This window comes from Dermacentor albipictus, chromosome 2 (assembly GCF_038994185.2).
Source record: "Dermacentor albipictus isolate Rhodes 1998 colony chromosome 2, USDA_Dalb.pri_finalv2, whole genome shotgun sequence".
In the NCBI taxonomy this organism is placed as follows: Eukaryota; Metazoa; Arthropoda; class Arachnida; order Ixodida; family Ixodidae; genus Dermacentor; species Dermacentor albipictus.
This window is the reverse complement of record NC_091822.1, coordinates 191,253,341-191,275,464: the sequence shown is the minus strand read 5'-3', so window position 1 is coordinate 191,275,464 and position 22,124 is coordinate 191,253,341. Positions and strand designations below refer to the sequence as shown.

Below are 22,124 nucleotides of genomic sequence, written 5' to 3'. Positions count from 1 at the left end.
AGTCTATTACAGCCTCTAAAATCTTCAAACCACCTTGGCTTGCCAAGCATGTGGCAGCTCTGTTCCATACATAATTACGAAACATACATGCAGGAACAATAACCTCTGATTAACGCAGAAAGTTGGGCTAGTTGGTGTTGATGCATTTGCTAGGACATAGTTACTACCACTAACAACACTAACAGAAAAAAAAATTGGGGCAGGACAGAGCACTAGTGAACGGACATTAGGAAAGGGCCCGCTGTACTAGAAAGCTAGTGTTGTTAGCGCTGTAACTATGTCTCAGCTAACCTGTGACATCTGCTTTGACCAATGCATACAACACAGTAGTGGAAACTTACTGTAGCCATATGCTCACCATGTAAAATGCTGAATGCAATATGGCTAAACATTAAAAACCCCTTATAAAAGGATTTGAGTACAGTCAAACCCACTTATAACAATATTAAAGTGCCACGAAAATTGTATTGTTATAACCAGAACTTGCAAGAAAACCTCGGCAGCGACCACTACATCATCAGGGTCAGCACAGAGGCAGAAATCATCAGGAGGAAGATTGGCAAGGCAAGTCTAACAGACTGGGATGCCTTTAGAGTCCACTGTAAACAGCTAAAAGGGGACATAACGTCGGCAGAGGATTGGAGCCATCAACTCAGACAAATAAGAGATCTCTACACAAAAGAAGTGGAACGAACAGAACAAGCGCCAGAAGTGGACAAACGACTCCTCAGGTTATGGGAGGCACGACGAGGCCTAACCAAGCGGTGGAAGCGTCAGAAGCTAAATAGAAAGCTTAAGAAGAAAATTGCCGAAATAACTCACCAAGCAGAGGAGTATGCAACGCAGCTGGCAAGGCAGGGGTGGCAGCAGTTTAGTACCTCACTGAATGGCACCCTAAGCACAGCCAGAACATGGCATATCCTCAGAACACTCATGGATCCGAGCAAGAGCAAAGCGGAAAGCAGCAAATCCATTCAGAGGTTAATCCACCAGTATGAAGGAACAGAAGAACAACTGCTCCAAGCAGTACGGGAAAAATGCTACGGAAAGATCTCGATAGAAGGCTACCGAGGCGACTACCAGGGTGATGAAAACTCAACTACGGACCGACCCATCACAAGAGAAGAGGTCGTCGAGGCTGTAAGGGCTGCAACAAAGAACACAGCAGCAGGGGCGGACAAAATCCGAAACTCGCTAATTCGAAACCTCAGCGACGAAACAATTGATCAGCTCACCCTCTACCTCAACAAACTATGGGAGGATGGCAAAGTACCAGCGGAGTGGAAACACGCCGTAGTGGTGATGATTCCCAAACCTGGCAAAAAACTCCAAATTGAAAATCTCAGACCAATTTCGCTTACATCATGCCTAGGCAAGCTGTACGAAAGAATAGTGACCCGAAGAATCCAAACGCATCTTGAAGACGGAGGATGGTACCCCAACACCATGTTCGGCTTCAGGGCAAACTTGTCTACCCAAGATATCTTGCTACAGCTAAAAGAAGAGGTACTCGAGACAATGCCGAAACACGGGGAAAACGTGGTCATGGCCATCGACATCAAGGGAGCCTTTGACAACGTCTCCCACGCCGCCATTATGGAGGGGATTAACACCACTAATTGCGGGAAGAAAGTCCATGACTATATCAGAAGCTTCCTAACCGACAGAACAGCGACAGTAGGCCTAGGAGACCTACGGAGTGACGCCTTTCAAACGCCATGCAAGGGCACTCCGCAGGGCTCAGTAATCTCGCCAGTACTCTTCAACATAGCGATGGTCAACCTTACCAAGAAACTTAGCAAGATCCAAGGAATCAGTCACGCAATATACGCGGACGACATAACGATCTGGACTACTCAAGGCTCACTAGGGGATAAACAAGAGGCACTACAAGAAGCTGCCACCTGCATCGAAGAATACACAAAGCAAAGAGGCCTCAGATGCTCCACGGAGAAATCTGAACTCCTCAGGGTGGGCAGACACCCCACTGATGCCCCGCTCGAAGTAAGGCTAGAAGGACAGAACATCCCGGAACAAAAGATGATTAGAATCCTCGGCATGTGGTTGCAAGGAAGCCGGAAATGCAGCCACACAATTTGCCTGCTAAACAAAGCAGCAGGACAGGTGGGCCGAATGATTAGCAGAGTGGCACACAAGCGATATGGCATGAAAGAGGAGGACACACTCAGGTTGGTCAACAGCCTGATAGTCAGCCGGGTCACATACTCACTGCCGTACCATGCAATCACCAAAACCGAAAAAGAGCAAGTGGAGACCATCCTCCGGAAAGCGTATAAAACAGCTCTCCACCTCCCAAGGAACACATCCAACGACAAACTCATGCAACTTGGAATCAGCAACACTTTTGAAGAACTCAGGGAATGCCAGCTCAACGCACAAGTACGAAGACTCAGCAATACAACGACGGGAAGGGCGCTCCTGACAAAGCTAGGTCGGGAAGTAGAAAAATCACAAAGTAGCAGGGCCACAATACCAGACCCACTAAGAAAGAAACTACGCATACAACCTATCCCTCGCAACATGGACCCAAACCTCCATGCGAGTAGGAGACAGGCTAGGGCAGAGTTTTACGAAAAGACGATGGGACATCGGGACAATACAGTCTATACCGATGCGTCCCTATACTCACACGCACACAAAAACAACGCGGCAGCGGTAGTAGTAAATAATCAAGGAGAATTAATCACAGGACTCACGGCCGAGGTGGCTAACATAACCGAGGCAGAGGAAATTGCTGTCGCACTGGCAGCGGAAGAAGGTTATAGAACAGGAATATCGCTCGATATTCTAACAGATTCACAAGAGACGTGCCGGAGCTATATAAGAGGCAAAATAAGTAACACGGCGCTCAAGATCCTCAGCAGAGTTCCAATCGCTGAGGGACAACCCACACATAACATTATCTGGATACCAAGCCACGCAGGGATCAGGGGCAACGAAGGGGCGGACTGCCTAGCTCGAGGGATGACCAGCCGAGCAGGAACGTCAACCGCCCCAGAGGGGCCACAGATCAACTGCGGGAACAGCTATTCAGAGCTATTAAACATCTATAAGGGTCTAAGATATCAATATCCGCCACCACATAAAGCATTAACAAAGGAGGAGGCCGCAGGATGGCGGAGACTGCAAACGGGCACCTTTCCAAACTTACACATACTAAGTAGGATGTTCCCCACGCAGTATAGCGCAACCTGTCCGTGGTGTGGAGCTAAGCCAACATTATACCACATTACATGGGAGTGTACAAGAAACCAGGCATTCCACAAACACAAAACACCAAGTGCGGAGCAATGGGAGAGCTGGCTCACCAGCCGCGAGCTAGAGACTCAAAGAGCTCTAATAGCGCACGCGTGCGAGGCGGCCCGGCTCAGTGGAGCCCTGGACTAGGGGCCCATCCATGGCTGAAGAGGACTCAAGCTTCAAGAACGAAGACTTCGGCCTCGACCCGCTAAAACCTTTAAAGAGTGATTAAAGTTTTCCATTCCATTCCATTGTTATAACCAGTAATTGTTATAACTGGGTTGCACGAAAAAAGAAATCAAAATGGGGGACGGCGTAGCTGTTCCGAGAAAACTATAATGGCGGGGAGGCCAGTTCTAGCCACCACCTCCCTCCATCCAGCTTCTGATTGTTTAGACTCATTTAACTGTCTAACTCTCCTTCCTGCGCACTCTGATCTCATGTCGTTAACAAGCCGCTGCTGTCGGCATTCAAGAATGGCACTGCTATAACAACTGCAAAGAGCGGTCACGGGCGGCAAATGACATACTAGCTCCACCGAGGCATGGCTTTGAAGGCTCCAAAAAGCACCTTTTAAAGAATGTGGGAATGTTGCCGCAGCAGCGTCTCTGCTTGAGAAATCCAAAAGAAAGGCTGGGACGAGATCACCACAAGCGTCTTGCCACATACTTCCCACTGGGTTGTATGAGAAAACCCTGTGTGCAGCAGCCTTGCTTGCTTTACACGAAGCTTGCCAACATCCTTCTCCAAGACATCCAAATACTCCACGTAGTGCAGCAAAAGGTCCTTTGCGAAAACAAGCCTCTGAGGGACTGAATCATCGACAGGGCTTCCTGTGGGAACAAAATTGAGGCAGCCTGCCCTACCGCGTCAGCGCTGCCATTGTGGCCGTCACTGTCACTATCCGATGCCAGCACATTTGCGATGATTGTCTTATCAGTTAGAAGCACTTTGTTTCCAAATCTATAGCAATGCGTTTTCGTTTTACCGGCAACGTCATGCAATGCCGATGATTATTGGGTGGATCAGCCATCTTCCATTTCGGTGGCGAGTCAAACGAGGCAGAGAAACCAGGCGGTAAGGAGCGACTTTGATGCAACGAACAAAGACAAGCACAAATGACTTCATCCGTTAGCAGAATTGCGCAGAATGAGGGCCCAGCGAGCAGCGAGCTTACAGCGCCAGCAGCGCTGTAAGCGCAGTGGCACGGTCCATTCATGTTTCAGAAGGTGGCACAGCACAAAGCTATGGGCGCAGCCCATTCGTGTTCGGAGGGATGGAACAGTGACAAGAGAGATGCATGCGAGGCTGGCATGCATCTCTTATGGAGAGAAGCGCGCGGTAGCAGTTGGGATGGCGGGCAATCTTGCAGTGGCTCGTATTTCACTTTTTCTTGCTTCTTTTCAAGGATTTCGCATTCCATCACCTTTCAGCATGGACACCCAGCAGCCAGACTTCATCGTTATAACCAATAATGTGCCATGGGGGCATTGTAGTAAGCGGGTTATTTCCCCATAAAAAGCATACAAAAGTTGACGGTGCAGCAACTTTCATTGTTATACCTGATATTGACACGTGTACTTATCTTTATCGGGCAACCACGTTTCGCCGCCTACCGAATGTTATCGCACAGCGCGGGACGCGCCTGCATGTATTCGAAGTTTCTGGAAAGTTATCGATGCTTCTATCCGCTGTCTGTTGTCGCCAAACCTTGTGTTATCTAATTTCATCGCGTGACGCGAATGGTGTAGAACTTTCTGGAAGGCACGGCGGGTCCCAACAATTAGTCTGGAACATTCGACGACTACTGTATAAAAGCCGACGTGCTTGACCCATTGATCAGATTTTCGATGATCACCGACCGTGTTCGCCGCTATCGTTGTGCTATTAAGTGTAGCCTGTCTTGTGGGCACAGGTTCACCCAATAAAAGTTAGTTTTGTCGTTCACAGTATTACTACTGTGTTCTTCAACATCACCACCATGTGACAATATATTGTTAAAACTGGTATCATTATAAGTGGGTTCGACTGTATATGTTAAAGAGAAAGTAGGCAAAACTACTGCACTGCACCAACCCAGCTAAAAGACTCATCACCAAAATTTGTTAAATAATATTTATAAGTTCTGTGTCATTGCAAAACGGCTAAATGTATACCAGCCACGCAAGCAAAGACATTGGTGTTAGGCTGCATTATCTGCCACCTGCCGGAAAATTGCAAATTTGAAAGATGCATGATAATTCACTATGCCATCTATAGGCTGCATAATTGGCAGGCTAGTTGGCAGTAGCAGTATAATAGGCTTTTAGTTGCCTGCTACTACCAGCCTACCGAAGCAAAAGAAAGATGTGTTACAATGTCAAAATATTTTTGTTTTGATGGCAATAATTTTTCACAGCTAGGCTGGCCGCTGCCTTTGTTTAAATATGTTGCCAGCAAAACAACAAACAAGCATTCAGCAGTGGAAATTCTGAAGAAAAGAATTCAAGGGACACTTAGTTATCCCTACATGGATGAATGCAAAAGCATTGCAGACATGTCAACATAAGCGAGGTGATGTTGACTAAGCTAAAGCAGATTACACAGTCATTTGCTTCGAAAGAAGTGAATTTTACAAAAGCAATGCCAAATTCAATTCCTAGCAGGCAGCCGGGACCACCACCACGTTTTACGTAAACTATGTAAACAATGCAAAGATTGTAGCGCTAAATCTGAGAAATAGCACGTGTACGCTATATGCTATGCGTCATTTAGCGTTCTGCGCATGAGCAGTGATGAACCGCTATGTTATAGCGCACACTAAACTAAAACTGTCCATTCAGGCTGTAGACATGTTACCCTGTGTCACTGCAAATAGCTGACTCTGACACACTAACGCATTCGCACCTCTGGTGTCTACTTCTCTCTTTATCATTGAATTCACGGGTGTAGACCTCGATCATGCTCACACTGATCATGATGTGTATACCTGCATACTCTTGCAAATTGTTTTGCTTGTATGTGATCATCAATACCCTCACTTATTCACAATATACAAATCTACTTTACAATTGCCTCTGTGCAGGTTCAGTGCAGCTTTTGGGAAAAAAATTCAAGGGCTTTTGAGGGCTCAGAAGGCTTTGACAAGGCATTTTCAATGAATGAAGCACCACGATGCCGCCTTACGGCAAAAAGAGCAAATCTTTTTTATTGCACATGGATGCTCACTATGTTACTTTCTTTTTTTTTTTTGCATGGACAATCACCTGCCGCCACAAACCAAATAGCTCCCTACCACACAAAGGCTGAATGGATTGGATTGGATTTACTTTTGGCTTTATATAGACCTTGTGATCAAATAGACAAATAATATTCACTAAGCTCAGCAGAAAGCAAGCAAACTAGGCAATTTCTAAAATGTGGCGTCCATGACATGTTCCCGGCTCTGCAATTGCTTCCAGCTCATCTAATCCATGAAAGCATCGCCTTCGCGATTAGCTTCTGTTACTCCAAGAACGCTGATGCTGGACGCTGAATTTGTACACAACTTATTCAAGCATTTTTAAAAGCTCCGTAAAACTTAAAGGCTTTTGAAAATGTCAGTTTCACATTCAAGGGTTTTAAATGGTTTCAACAACCACTACGAACCCTGCCTCTGAGAACAGTGAAAATGTGTTAGTTGAGATCACACTGTTTGAAGCTCCTATCGACAGAAGACGACAACCCTATAGCAGTTGAACATTGTAAAGGGGGAAAGAAAAGAGGGGAGAAAGGGGTAGCCTTGCATAAAAAAATATTTGTAGGTTTATTGTTAGCATTAGAAGGGCATTGCAGCATGTGCGCTGCTTTCGTATAAAGTGAGTGTAGTCCTAACAATGGAAAAGCAAATGAAAAGAAAAAAGCTTGCAAAAATAGCACTCACCTATTTTTTTCAAGCTTATTGTGGACTTCACGTGTGCCCGCCCTGAGTGAGAAAAGGAACAAAGAGCAAAGAAGAAAAAATGAATAATGCAAGGTCACTGGCATGTTCAAATCAGTTTGGCAAGGCATTGTGAATGAATTAAGACTTAAAAGCAGCAAACAATAATCTAATGAGAATTTAATTTTCACATCTCGCTACATGGACAACTACGTTAAGCACAAGGTTAAAAGTTATTAAATTGAGGCTATATAATATACAGATATTTCTACTCCCAATGATGATCCCTTTAGCACATCAGTTAACACTATAGTGTCATGCAGCACTAAACTTTTGCTGTTTGAATAATGTAGGCAAAGAAAGAATAGGCAAACAAGTGAAAAAAGAAAAAAAATGTTTGTTTCAAAATATGGCATTCCACATGTGCAAATGTAGTCAAATAAAGGTGCAGTAAACTGGATGTACTAAGCAAGCCACAAGGGTGTGCAATGAACACAATTAGCAATGAAACAGAAGAACTGCACACGAATAGATGTGCAAAGGAAGTGCAGTTCTTAATATCTAGAACAAAATTGAAAGTTACTGTGACAAAAAAGAAATTATAATAATCTAAATGCCACACACAAGCATCTTGTTACAGAAATAATGTGAGCCACGAAAATCAAATGTGAATATCCATAAATGCACAAATTAAGTCTGCAGAGAGGCACAAGTCAAGATTTCTCATTCTTTAGTCAGGCTATCTACCACGTAATAAAATTCTCTCTTTCCACGTGGTTGTTCAGTAAACACGCAGGGACTATGCCTTTGTGCATCAGAATGTACGCTTCATTTGGAAAGATATTAAAGAATTATCGAAATATCCCTGGTAGGGCTTGCTTAATGACAGGTACGCATTGAATTAAAGGGACCCTGAAACGATTTTGGCGATTTTCTACAAACGTACTGAGTCGTTAGAGTAGGTCCTTCTGATCATTAATTGATGCATCTAAGTGCTCTGCGTAAAGCGTGTAATTTATTATAAGGTTTTAAAAATACCCATCGCTGCCGATCGCAGCGCACTGCTCGGCGGAATTTTAAGCCGCCCCTACCCATATGATGCAAATAACCCATATTACGTCACATGGGCGAGCTATCTGATTGGCTGACCAGGGCGCGTGGTCGATAATTTTTCCAACTTTATGGTGAACAAATGATGCTCGTAATAGCTGGAATGTTAGTTACTTTGTTTTTGTAAAAAGAAAATAACTTAAAGAGAATACACAAGAATAGTTTTTTAGTACACTTCAGCACTTCCGGCACACAGCAAGTGTCGTCTGCTTGTGTTACAAACGGTCTGCACGGTGCAGCCACCTGGTGGCACAGAGCTCAACCATACACAGTAGCAGCAACGAAGTGTATTCTTTGCTGCTGGTGTGTATTTTTCGCAGGAGTGTAATCATCAACACATTGATTTAAAAATGTTTAAAATGCTTTACACTTGGTTAGAGCAATATTAGCGCTTTGTTTGACTGGTTAAGCGCTGCGCCAGCAAGTGTCTGGACCGTGCAGACCGATCAGGCTGCTCACGTACGTCTACGCTAAACTTCCTTCATCAGCTTGAGTTTATGCCTCCGGTCATTTGCCGAAATGACCAGCTTGCCTGTTTTTAGCGGAGTACCGGACACGTTCGGCGCTACGACAGAATGCTCGCAACGCACGCTGCTTCGATAGCTCTCGGTCGACGGCCAAGCGGCTAGCGGAGAGGTCTCGCGCGGGAGGGGGCGTGCTCCTAAACAACCAGAAGTGAGCGATGTGACGTCGCATCGTGACGCTGAATCAGTGAAGGCGGAGCTTAGCGCCGCTCGCTCGGCGAGCGAGTTGAGGAGGAAAAGCATAGCTAGGGAGGAGGGCAACTTCTAATCGCTTGCAGCTCCATTAATACGTAACGCTTCACTTAAATTGTGGTGCGAATGTTCTACTTAAGCTGTACCCTACGCGCCTACAAAATTTGTCCGAACCGTTTCAGGGGCCCTTTAAGTAAACAGCCTCCATTCACAAGTCTCTACCCCATACAAGTATAATACCTTCCCTTATTCAGCGGCTTTCAAATAAAGATACAGTGTATCAGACTTATTGAGCATAAATTTAGAAAAAAATACTCATACTAGGCAGCCGGTATTTAGAGCAGTCAGATTAAGCAGCAAGATTCAGGGTACGGTACTTTTTCACATCGTATTAGACAGCTGCCACTAACAGGGTGCTTCACTCTGTGCCAGTTTCAATTGCTACAGCATATGCCAATGCATTTGCTTGCGACAGTGTAATGGGCAAAATACTAAGCATCAGACTTCCCTACTCAGTACGAGTCCACAAAAAACATTTGCTTTGTTTAAGCAGCTGTTATACAGAGTGACCAATACCCATTCACCACTAGCTTAAAGTCTTTGCCCAACACCTGCTCAAGTAATTATAGTACAGTACGCCCTTATGTTTTGGCCAAAGGGAAATATTAGAAACTTAAATATCAATTTTTATGAACATAAATTAACAAAATGTATTCGTATAGTACTGTAACAGTTCAATGTTTGTGCACCTTTAATTAAAACAACAGCAAATATGCATTAAAACATGGAACTCCATTTGCTGAGCTAATAATTTAATGTGGACAGTAGTTGACAAGATTGCACCACATAACTCAATCTTCTTCAATGTCAGAAAACAGCAAAATCAGATACAGTTTCAAGCAGTGTAAGCAACTAAGAATAAAAAAAAACAGGCGATGGGGGGGTATTATTCTCAGATCAGATAGGAAACATGGATGACGTCTTTTAATTCAGTGACCAGGACAAATTTTTATTCAACTACAAAGCTTCCTTTTTAAAAATTCTGTGAGGGTTGACTCTAGCATTTTTCTATATCAAAGTCGGGGCCAACATCTCTTCCACATCCAGATTTAGCTGACAAAGTACAATCTACTTTGCAACAACTATATTTTTCCTCATTTAAAGGGACACTAAACAGAAACACTAAATCAGTGTAGACTGATAAGGTATTCTCTCTAACATCTAGATTTGATCATTTTGCATTAATAGGTCAATTATTAAAACTGAAAATGAAGGTCACACTACAATTTTTAAAATTTCATGTCAGAACCCTGGTGCTAGTTAATGTATTTTTGTATTTGGAATTGTGGCTCAGTAAAGGTTCTCACAACCTGTGAAGTTCAGCTTTTCACTATCCTAGAACACAGTGCAGTCAATATTTGTCAACAAAAACGTAACTAGGCTGAAGTGGATGGTGTCGAAATCCATGTCATCACAGCAAGCTGGTATGGGAACATCAAGGACGCGTTGCCACAGATATTTTGTGCTTGCATTTATTTTATTTTTTTGCTTGCAAGGCCATAAGTGGCTTTTTTGGCGGTGTAGAAGGGTAATTTACTGACACGGCTTGCATATTTGTTTCCCTCTCTTTGGTGTCCCTTTAAGCACCGTTACATTCCGAGGACAGAAGAGCCAGAAACAAAGAAACTGTACAAGAACCTGAGCATTTCCACAGCTATTTAACTGGACTATCAGTGTGTGGCAAGGCAAGGTCTCTTTCAAGAAGCGCAGTGTCACAAGTAGACTTAACCTACAGCAGTGACTCAGTGGCTATCGCATTCCGCTGCTGAAGTCCAAAGCCACGAGTTGAATTTCTCACCGCAGTGGCTTCAATTTAATAGGGGTAGAATGCAAGATGCTTGTGTACTGTACTATGGTTGCACATAAAGAATTTCAGGTTGTCAAAATCAATTGAGAGTCTCCCATTACGTCTCTCACAGGACATTAACTTCAGGACATTAAACTTAATAAATCAATCAACAGAACAGGAGGACAAGTAGTTTTAGATTTGGGCCAGCAAGGGTAGAAGCTGAGAAAGCAGCACGAAAGTTTCTGTACAGAGTGACAGAGTGGTCATAGTGAGTGCCATGTTGCTAAGCAGTAACTTAAAGACGCAGCTATATTTATTTTTGATGTTAAAGCGTCCAGACTAAATATGAGCTATGTGCATGACAATAGCATCTTAACAATATGCAAAACCTGCAAGTGCTCTTCTCTGCACACCTCACGGGAGCTAGGCAACATGGAGGACCTCAGGCTAGAAATATGTGGACTGGTGCTGCCATCCCTGCTGTCCTTCATTCCTCGCACGGTCCAATCTTTCGAAACACATCTATTAGCTTCGAGAGTGCTTATCAGTGGAGGATTGCCAATCTTGGCTGCATGTTAAGTGCACAGGAGAAGCCTGTTGATGCAAACTTGCGTGAGATCTAAGCATACTTCTTTAACTTTGGCTATCATTTAGAAAATCATAAAAAAGGAGGGGGCACTTGCATATTTTTTCCCTCTCTTTGGTGTCCCTTTAAAGGGCCCCTGAAACGGTTCGGACAAATTTTGTAGACGCGTAGGGTACAGCTTAAGTAGAACATTTGCACCACAATTTAAGTGAAGCGTTACGTATTAATGGAGCTACAAGCGATTAGAAGTTACCCTCCTCCCCAGCCATGCTTTTTCTCCTCAACTCGTTCGCCGAGCGAGCGGGGCTAAGCTCCGCCTTCACTGCTCCTGCGTCACGATGCGACGTCACATCGTCCACTTCCGGTTGTTTTGACGCCTGCCCCCGCCCGCGCGAAACCACTCCGCTAGCCGCTTGGCTGTCGACCCCAAGCGAGAGCTATCGAAGCAGCGTGCGTTGCGAGCATTCTGTCGTAGCGCCGAACGTGTCTGGTATTCCGTTAGCCAAAGGCAAGCTGGTCATATCGGCAAATGACTGGAGGCATAAACTCAAGCTGATGAAGGAACTTTGGCGTAGACGTACGTGAGCGGCCTGATCGGTCTGCACAGTCCAGACACTTGTTGGCGCAGCGCTTAACTAGCCAAACAAAGCGCTAATATTGTTCTAACCAAGTTTAAAACATTTTAAACATTTATAAAAACAACGTGTTGATGATTACACTCCTGCGAAAAATACGCACCAGCAGCAAAGAAGAATACGCTTCGTTGCTGCTACTGTGTATGGTTGAGCTCTATGCCACCAGGTGGCTGCACCGTGCAGACTATTCGCATTTGCCCTTCTGCTCATCTCGGCTCATCCCATTACGGCACAGTCAAGCGGCCACACCCTGTCCCCTTGCGCTTACGTTTGCCTAATACGGGACTCGCGAAACTCTAGTGCGTTAGTAATCTGCCGGTGTAAAGTGACGGCCACAAACGCACAAATCCTGGCGCCGATCGGATAGCGGCAGTCCGATGCGCAGCAGCCAGTTCGCTCGTACGCTGCCCTGCAGAGGGACACTATGTCGCAGCTTGACATATTGCCAGTCGCTACGTTTGCAGTCCACAAGGCAACAAAGTCGAATCATAGTGCTCGCGAAGAGACTGAGACCAACTCTGACCGCGGAGCTCTCGTCAAAATGGAGTACGTTGTAACACAAGCATACGACACTTGGTGTGTGCCGGAAGTGCTTAAGTGTACTGAAAAATTGTTCTTGTGCATTCTCTTTCTGCTACTTTCTCTTTATAAAAACAAATTAACTAACATTCCAACTATTACGAAGATCATTTGTTTACCATAAGGGTGGAAAAATTATCGATCACGCACCCTGGTCAGCCAATCGGATAGCTCGCCCCACTGACGTCATATGGGTGATTTCGGTCATATGGGTAGGGGCGGCTTAAAATTCCGCCGAGCGGTGCGCTGCGATCGGCAGCGATGTGCATTTTTAAAACCCTATAATAAATTACACGCTTTACGCAGAGCACTTAGACGTGTCAATTAATGATCAGAAGGACCTACTCTAACGACTCAGTACGTTTGTAGAAAATCGTCAAAAGCGTTTCAGGGTCCCTTTAAGCACTGTTACATTCCGAGGACAGAAGAGCCAGAAACAAAGAAACTGCACAAGAACGTGAGCATTTCCACAGCTATTTAACTGAACTATCAGTGTGTGAGTAAACACAGTGCATTACCAGTTTCGTGTGTACAACCAATCTCTGCTTGTAAATTCCAGAAATAATTATTGCACTGCATTCAACAGTATTAAAATCTTTATAAAATCAACTTGGCACAACAGGGCAGAGCTCCAAAGGTGGTCTTATTTTATACATTCAGAAATCAGCTAACTATTCTTCTCTTTTGAAGTATGACACAGCTTCACAGAAAAGTGCAGCACATTAAATGCAATGCTAAATATGCCGGTTCTTGTCAGATTATTGAAACTAAGCAGCAATGGGCTTAGTCAGTCCTTGGAAAGACAAGAATAAAAAGTGACGATGTCATCCCCTGCTGCAGTGTGTAATAAGGTTTGATTATATCATGTCTGCTTTATTACAAGTGTCAGCTGTCACCTCCCCACTGCCTAAGCCTGAAGCAGAGCCCGGATATGAACAATAATTTTGTGAGGCGCAGCTTCACGCCATTTTGGAGTGTGCTGCTGTAAAGCCACACCTGAAGGCAAAATCAGATGCATTTACTCATTCGCAAGTGTTTCTCTGCACTGCACATTTGCCCAACTAATGATGGCAGCGGTCATGGTTCAAATGCAGGTGATACGCAAGCTGCACATGCGGGGGCTTACCGCTTGCACATTGTTTCATCACGTTAGCCATGTCTACATTAGCTTGACAAACTGCATCATGGCAAAGCTAGCATTACAATTTAGAAAAAGGCTTCAAATTTTGTACCGATTTTACACACATAAATGTGATAATTTAGGGCACATTTTAAAATATATATATGTACACACTGCACTTTTAGCTTCTCATTTAGCATGTTTTAATCTATTGCAGGTGATGGCTGCATGATAACCCAGTCTTCCTGTAATAATGTCACAGTTTAAAGGACCCCTCAGCAGGTTTGGGCATTGCGTTGCAAACAAAAAAGCGCAATGTGTAAATTGTGCATTGGTGACCGTGTCTGTAAAGTATGAAACGGTTGCATGGCATGAAAATGATTAAAATGTCAAACAGAAGGATGCGCGCCTTCAATCTCAAGGGAGCCAAGGTCACATGCACAGATGCCTCTGCACAAGACGCACTGCTTGCAATGTCATTGACCATGGCACGTGACTTCGGTTGATCAGCTAGCTGGGTGAGTCGGTACAATTGCATCTTTACGCATGCATTAGTTTTCCTATTTATGTGGTGTTTGTAAAAAATAAGTTTTCTGTAGTGAGTCTGCACTCGTGTTACTTCTTTCTTTTTTGTCCTTGTTGGTTCGTTCGCGCTGTAAGTAAAGATTCGATTATTCGTCCAATGCTGAATGCACAATGATGCTACTGGAAATGCACCATACAGCAGTAAAGAAAGAGAAGGGAAAAAATAATAGTAGTAAGGGAGGCGGGATATGTCATGTGAATGTCATGAGAATGTGACGCCTGCGGCAGAAACGTTACGTCACGTGAGCATGCATCATGTCACATTCTCGTGAAGCCTGCGGCAGAAAGGACGTTCCATGTCCGCCGCCAAGGTCTGTGAGTGGTGGCGCTGGCTAACACTCCCAGGGTTCTACGAGGAAACATAAATACCCAAGAAAGTGGATGGGGAAACTACGCCGCAGTAGCTCAATTGGTAGAGCATTGCACGAGAAATGCAAAGGTTGTGAGATCGTTCCCCACCTACGGCAAGCTTTTTTTTTTTGCATCCACTTTCATTTCCATTAATTTATTGTTTCTTTATTTCATTTATTAAGCACAAGTAATTTCCCCTAAGTTGTCCTTTGTGTCAGTGTTTGTTGGCTTCTTATATGACTAACAAAAATCAGGCCCCTCGGTTAACCCCCCTTTCTTCTCGTTCAAAGTTTGTACATGATACTTTGCAGCAGATGTAAAGAAGCCTGCAAAGTATGCAGACCAGTGGGCAAAAGGACAATGTAAAATAGATACAATGATACCGCATATAATGATGCGCTGCTCAAAATGACTAACAAACATTACCAACTTCTGCACTGGATGCATACAAAAAATAATCTAGATTTAATTATATTCTCATCATACATATTGGGTCAATAGCCAACATGGGCTAGGGTTATCAAGGACGATGTTATAGCCAAGCAATGGTATAGAGACCCAACATCAACCATTAGTGCACATAAAACACATATTTGCTACATAGTATGTACGATCACATCCTGCCTGCTACCAAAGCAACTCCTGATTTTAAGTAAGGCTGAGCTTGCTTAACACTGATCGCACAATTTTATTTTTTTTTAAAGATTGCAATGTTTCTTTTTTTGAGTTCCACAAAGCAGCAGATTGGTATAGTACTCGGAGATCACAAAAAATATACTTATTAGATATTGTGTGATGCTAGGTTAGCGGACTGCTGCCCTTACACAAGTGTGCTGGTATCCATGGGCAGCAGCTTTATGGTCAGTTCAGGTATACTAGAGAGTTTTAGTTTAGAGGACGCAAGCGGCTTGCATACGCAATAACTAGTGGCGACGGTACTGCGCACGAGCAGACCACTACATCTACTTGCGTCCTTGGGGTTGTTGGGGCGGCCGAAAACATTGCTGCCCCTAAGCGGTCACGTTACCCACGTGACTCTCGCTATGTACAAGAACTTACGAGTAGCTAGAGAGTAAATAATCTGATAAATCTTTCACCAAGGTCAACAGACATCGTTTTTATATATATTAGAGAGGTTTAGTGTGTCCATCATCATCATCATCATCATCATCAGCCTGGTTACGCCCACTGCAGGGCAAAGGCCTCTCCCATATTTCTCCAACAACCCCGGTCATGTACTAATTGTGGCCATGCCGTCCCTGCAAACTTCTTAATCTCATCCGCCCACCTAACTTTCTGCCGCCCTCTGCTACGCTTCCCTTCCCTTGGAATCCATTCTGTAACTCTTAATGACCATCGGTTATCTTCCCTCCTCATTACACGTCCTGCCCATGCCCATTTCTTTTTCTTGATTTCAACTAAGATGTCATTAACTCGCGTTTGTTCCCTCACCCAATCTGCTCTTTTCTTATCCCTTAACGTTACACCTATCATTCTTCTTTCCATAGCTCGTTGCGTCGTCCTTAATTTAAGTAGAACCCTTTTCGTAAGCCTCCAGGTTTCTGGCCCGTAGGTGAGTACTGGTAAGACACAGCTATTACACACTTTTCTCTTGAGGGATAATGGCAACCTGCTGTTCATGATCTGAGAATGCCTGCCAAACGCACCCCAGCCCATTCTTATTCTTCTGATTATTTCCATCTCATGATCCGGATCCGCAGTCACTACCTGCCCTGAGAAGATGTATTCCCTTACGACTTCCAGTGCCTCGCTGCCTATTGTAAATTACTGTTCTCTTCCGAGACTGTTAAACATTATTTTAGTTTTCTGCAGATTAATTTTTAGACCCACTCTTCTGCTTTGCCTCTCCAGGTCAGTGAGCATGCATTGCAGTTGGTCACCTGAGTTACTAAGCAAGGCAATATCATCAGCGAATCGCAAGTTACTAAGGTATTCTCCATTAACTTTTATCCCCATTTCATCCCAATCCAAGTCTCTGAATACCTCCTGTAAACACGCTGTGAATAGCATTGGAGAGATCGTATCCCCCTGCCTGACGCCTTTCTTTATTGGGATTTTGTTACTTTCTTTATGGAGGACTACGGTGGCTGTGGAGCCGCTATAGATATCTTTCAGTATTTTTACATACGGCTCGTCTACACCCTGATTCCGTAATGCCTCCATGACTGCTGGGGTTTCGACAGAATCAAATGCTTTCTCGTAATCAATGAAAGCTATATATAAGGGTTGGTTATATTCTGCACATTTCTCTATCACCTGATTGATAGTGTGAATGTGATCTATTGTTGAGTAGCCTTTACGGAATCCTGCCTGGTCCTTTGCTTGACAGAAGTCTAAGGTGTTCCTGATTCTATTTGCGATTACCTTAGTAAATAGTTTGTAGGCAACGGACAGTAAGCTGATCGGTCTATAATTTTTCAAGTCTTTAGCGTCCCCTTTCTTATGGATTAGGATTATGTTAGCGTTTTTCCAAGTGTGTCCAGTATTCGGGCAAATGCAGGCGGACGCCCCGGGGCGTTGGGGCGGGGGAGTAAACGGGTACGGCCTGCACGTTGCATCCACCTGGTGGCGCACAGCTCAAACAGACAAAAACAGCTAATATTGCTGTAACCAAGTCTATACTACTTCGCTGCTTGTATAAATCTTTGGCACTGGCATAATAGTGCTGCTGCCAAAAATTTACACCTGCAGCAAAGTAAAATAAACTTGGTTACTGCAATATTAGCTGTTTTTTTTTTCTGTTTGAGCTTTGCGCTACCAGGTGGCTGCACCATGCAGGCCGCTCACCATTTACGGCTCCGCCACAACACCCCAACCTACGTCCGCCTGCATTTACCCAAATACCGGACACGCTAAACCTCTCTATTAACTGATTTTATTAAGAATAGTTTTATGTACCTTACTTCATATGCTTGATTTCATATTTTAAAAAGTGATAACGCAGCATCGATCAGACGTTGAAGGCACTGCGAGCGCATGCGACCTCACTGCGGTTTGTGTTTGGGGCCACTAACATATAACGTGTTTCTGCTTGCGTAAGCAAACGTACCCAAGCGCTAAGGGCCCCAATGCCTTGCGTCCCCTAAACTAAAACTCTCTAATGACAATCAATTATAGTGAACACATACTTGTGTTTTGTCAATAGTGTTATAAGTGTGCTGCTATGTATGAGGCAAGATGTAATTACTTCCAGATTCTGTGTTTGAGCTAATCAATCTTTTGGATTTCTCCAAGTGTATATAGCAGAGGCAAGTGAAGCAGGGAGAATTATTTTACCCTGCATATGCGAAGTCTTTGAATTCATCAACCGTTTGCTGCAAGTCGAACAAAACAGTGCTTTTTGCGAGCAACTGCATACTATTATACCAGTTTTTTTCTTCTTCCCTAGCTACCCCATATTTCGAGAAATTACCTGTTGCAGAAAGCACAATTCTATCCCTAGATCTAAATTTCATGATGAGACGACCCATTACATCTGTGAAATCAAAATTCTTAATTGAATAATTGACACAGTTACATGAATTAACCGTTTAATTAATTACTGTACGTACATATTTCAATTTAAGAATTATAGCCAGCGAGTTCGCAAGGCAATATATCCACTTGGAACTAATGAGCTAATTCTCGGGAGTACACCAGTCTTGAGATATTCATTTTCAAAGTGTCTGATGAAATGAATTGGAGTTCCAGTCATTTTTCAGTTTATGTATGGAAGCATTGCTTCAATGCATAAATCAGCATTTTTAAAAAAAAATAAGTGGAACCAGTGCGTTTTTACTGCAACTTTCACAGTGCATATCTCAAAACTAGTGCCAGCTTCAGAATTCATTTCAAATTAATACGCCTTGCAAGCTCAGTTGCTACGATTTGTAGATTGAAACATGCACCATGAAGTAAATAAATTTAAAAGTAATTAATGTAATTTTGTTAATTATCCAATTAAACGTTTCGATTTCTCATGGAACTAATGACCGCTTCATGAAATAATTTAGTTCGAGGGTTAGAATTCTGCTATCTGCCACAGGCAATTTTTAAAAATCTGATGCATCTAAAATAAACTGCATGTTTGGTTGCTCTTTTGTGATGTGCACAACCTATCAAGAAACCAATTGAAACTGCTAATAAATATGTTTTTGTAATAGAAATCAAACTGAAGCTTACTCTGAAGTTCTAGATGATACTCCATGAATAGTGCAGCTTTTCTTTAACGATAGATGGAACTCCAGATGTCTTTACATTACACCATCAATTGATTTACATAGCACTGGTAACACATTAGCTCCTATCAAAATAAATTTCCTCCATTTTACTATTTTATTGCGTACATTCAAATGCAACAGCAGGCAGCGAAAGGAAATATGTGCACTTTTTCACAGTCACCCATTAAGTTACTATTTCAGACAGACATCACAGGGAATTTTTATTCACCATATGTAACTTTTGTCTTTCAGCTAAATTGCAAGTTACTGATACCTTACCTACAACCTAGACTTGAGTGAGTCAATTATGCGCTGGCAACTGCTTAGATATAATGCTGCCACCCATGATCTAGTTTCACGACCCTTGTCTAAGAAACAAGTCTCCTCATGAACCATTACATTAATTGTAACATTAATCAAATATTCATCAATGAGACTTGTTAAGAATATTCGCCACAAATTTGTGGTTGCAGTAGTCTGGCCTGGCCACCTCACCCAGGCAAGGGACAGAGATGCAGAACTATAGTTTCTCCAAACGACTAAGTCGGAGTCAAATCAGATTTGGAAGTTGTGTAGCAATTTTCTATACATCCTAACCTTCCCACTGCATTTAAACAATATGCTCCCATGCCACAGATTACTGCAGCCATCAATCAAAGTGCTTGAGCACGCAAATAAAATTGCAGGCTGAATTTTTCAAACAATGTCATCGACTTGCAAGGTAATAAGCATCTTTGACTGTATTAACTCCATATGAGCACTTATACTAGCTTGTTAACCTCTTCGAGAGGCCCTTTTTTGTTCCCGAGTCAAATAACCAACGAAGGTGTTTTTTTTTTCATTTGTTTTCTCAAGTGTTGACTGTGACAATCAACCAACACTTGCATTGTAATGTGAGCTAGTAATGTCTTGTCAACTACAACATTACACTTTCCCTAGATTTGATGCATGCTGACTTCGCTAAAACTTGAGATCCTGGGTTCGCCTTATTCTCATGGCTCCAGCCATTTGAGGCTTCTCAAGAGCACGTTTTACTTCATGCGCCGCCAATAATAATCACGAGAGAGCTTACAATACATCAAACTTTCTTTATTTTCTTCTGCTAAATCTATGGCCACTTTTTCCGGGAACATGCGTATAATGGCAGTTCCAGGCGCGCGGAATAAAATTTCACTTGCATCGCAGTCCAACCTAGTAAGGAGCTTCGCGTTTTATTAAAACTGAAACAAAAGAGGAGGAGGCGGACGGTTTACGCACCCGCCCGACCGCCTCTTCTCTCGGCCATCGTCGCAGTGATTCGACGAGTAGGAGTCCGAAGAATTGTCACACCGAGATGCGTTGTGCAGCTGCTGCCTCGCCTGGATCCGAAACTCGTCCGCCGCTGCGATGGCTTTGCTCTGCAGAGCGAACGTCTGGTAATCCTGCGGGATCTCGCCTGGGAATTCCCCGCACGGTGGCCGGCACACAGGACAGAGGAGGGTGCGGGAGAGAGACAAGGCGCGAGTCAGGAGCAGAGGGAGAGGAGGCCGAACAGCGTGTTTAACAACAACAGAACACGCGCGTGGGGCCGGCGGCTCACAGAGCGCTACGTGGCCGAATGAGCGGCAACCGCACCGCGCATTCGCACTAGCGTTTGGACCGACAGTCGACAACTACGTGCGCAAAGCGCTACAGTGCAGCTACCCCGACACAACGGAATTATCGCTGCCCGTTCATGAAACCCATGCGCGCAGATTTTTTTGACACCCCACGCGTTTTTTTTATTTCTCTCTCTCTTTCTCGGATGGGGAGGAGGAGCGGAGGATGAGAGGGAGGGCACCCCGTCACACACGCACGCCCAACCGGAGGGGCCGCATGCGTTCTTCTCACGCATGTGCGCCGCGCATGGCACACGCGCACGACGCCCGCCAACGCTCGCGCGGGGAGGGAGGAAACAAAAACAGCGGCCACGGCGGTCGCTGTAGCCCAATGAGGAGTGTCAGGTGGACCTCTCAATGCGTCACGCTCGCGAGAGGGGGAGGTGCCCTCCTGAAGCACGCACGTCGACCACGCGTATGCCAGAGATGACGATTGAGGCAATGCACTGCAAAAGATACGTGATAGGCAGCGCACAACTAGTACCAACGGCCTGCGCAGGCGGGCTCGCAAACGCTCCACATTTTCGCAACATCTTTTTTTATTACTACTGCACTGCACGCAGGAATGATGCGTCTGCGTCATCGGGTGTGCTAACGGGCAGCAGAACGAAAACGTTAAATCTAGAATAAGACAAAAGCCGCAGCCCGGGGCCGCCAGGCGTATACGCGTTGTGCTCGAGCGGTCACAAACCGCACCGCGCTGCAGCGCACACGTAGGGCCACAAATAAAAGAATATACACATAAGAGCTGCAAACAGAAAAAGGCACAGCGATAATTACCACGGTAACTGGCTCGTAGCACACACGAAAGCATCTGCGAGGCTGTCCTGAAACAGCCGAGGCATTTGACGACGGCGCTGAGCAGCAAACACCACCCCACCCAATAGTCACTGACGGCTCTCTCATCCGGTTATTTACATTAAAGTGCGCCGAAGCCATCTTCAACCTTCGCCCTGCACACGGCCACTGTTTTCGCAGCCTACGAATGCCCGAGCGGGTCCGAGCAAAGCCGATACGACCGCGAGAGCTTAGAGGACGTTGTTTTCGAGTCCACTGACACATGCGTACCCGATGCGACCCTTATTCGGCCGACCGCGTATTAGATCGACGCCGCGACAGCAGACAAGGAGCGACATTGTTCGCAGACGAGCTCCCATCCGCTCGCTTCCTGGCCCGATCGCGGACACACCCGGTGCCTGATTCGAGGCCAGGGTCCAGCGCGATCGCCCACGGAACGAGAAACGCCGGAGGGGCACCCGTTCGCGATCATCGAGGCACACATCCGAGGCTAGCGATGGTAATCCGGAACGAAATATCCTTACCACGTGCTTTTGCTTCTGATCTATATTCGATGTATTTGGCGGCTTCAAGCAGGGTATCTAAACTCATGTCGTAGAGCAGTTCCCGATGAATCCCGCACACCTTTGGCGACAATCTCGGAGGTGGATTTGGCGAGCTACACGTCTTTTTTCTGCACCAAAGTAGAACACTTTCCTCCCAAGATGGCGGGAGCTCATCAAAACACTCGCAGAACACTCCTGTAGTATGCCGACGCACCACGTGGTAACTGTGATTGA

General features: G+C 44.7%; 1 protein-coding gene across 1 annotated transcript in view; it reads right to left on the bottom strand.

Annotated features, from left to right (window-relative positions):
• Nucleotides 1–22,122, bottom strand: part of LOC135898468 (max-binding protein MNT-like) — a 55,816-nt gene extending 33,694 nt beyond the window's left edge. Inside the window, exons 1-3 of the mRNA XM_065427396.1 lie at nucleotides 21,870–22,122; nucleotides 20,168–20,345; nucleotides 7,163–7,204 (exon numbers count right to left, since the gene is read on the bottom strand). Of these exons, the coding sequence (XP_065283468.1) occupies nucleotides 7,163–7,204; nucleotides 20,168–20,345; nucleotides 21,870–21,936 (287 nt within the window). The 5' untranslated portion in view covers nucleotides 21,937–22,122. The remainder of the gene's footprint in view (nucleotides 1–7,162; nucleotides 7,205–20,167; nucleotides 20,346–21,869) is intronic.
• Between the last annotated feature and the right edge of the window lie 2 nt (nucleotides 22,123–22,124).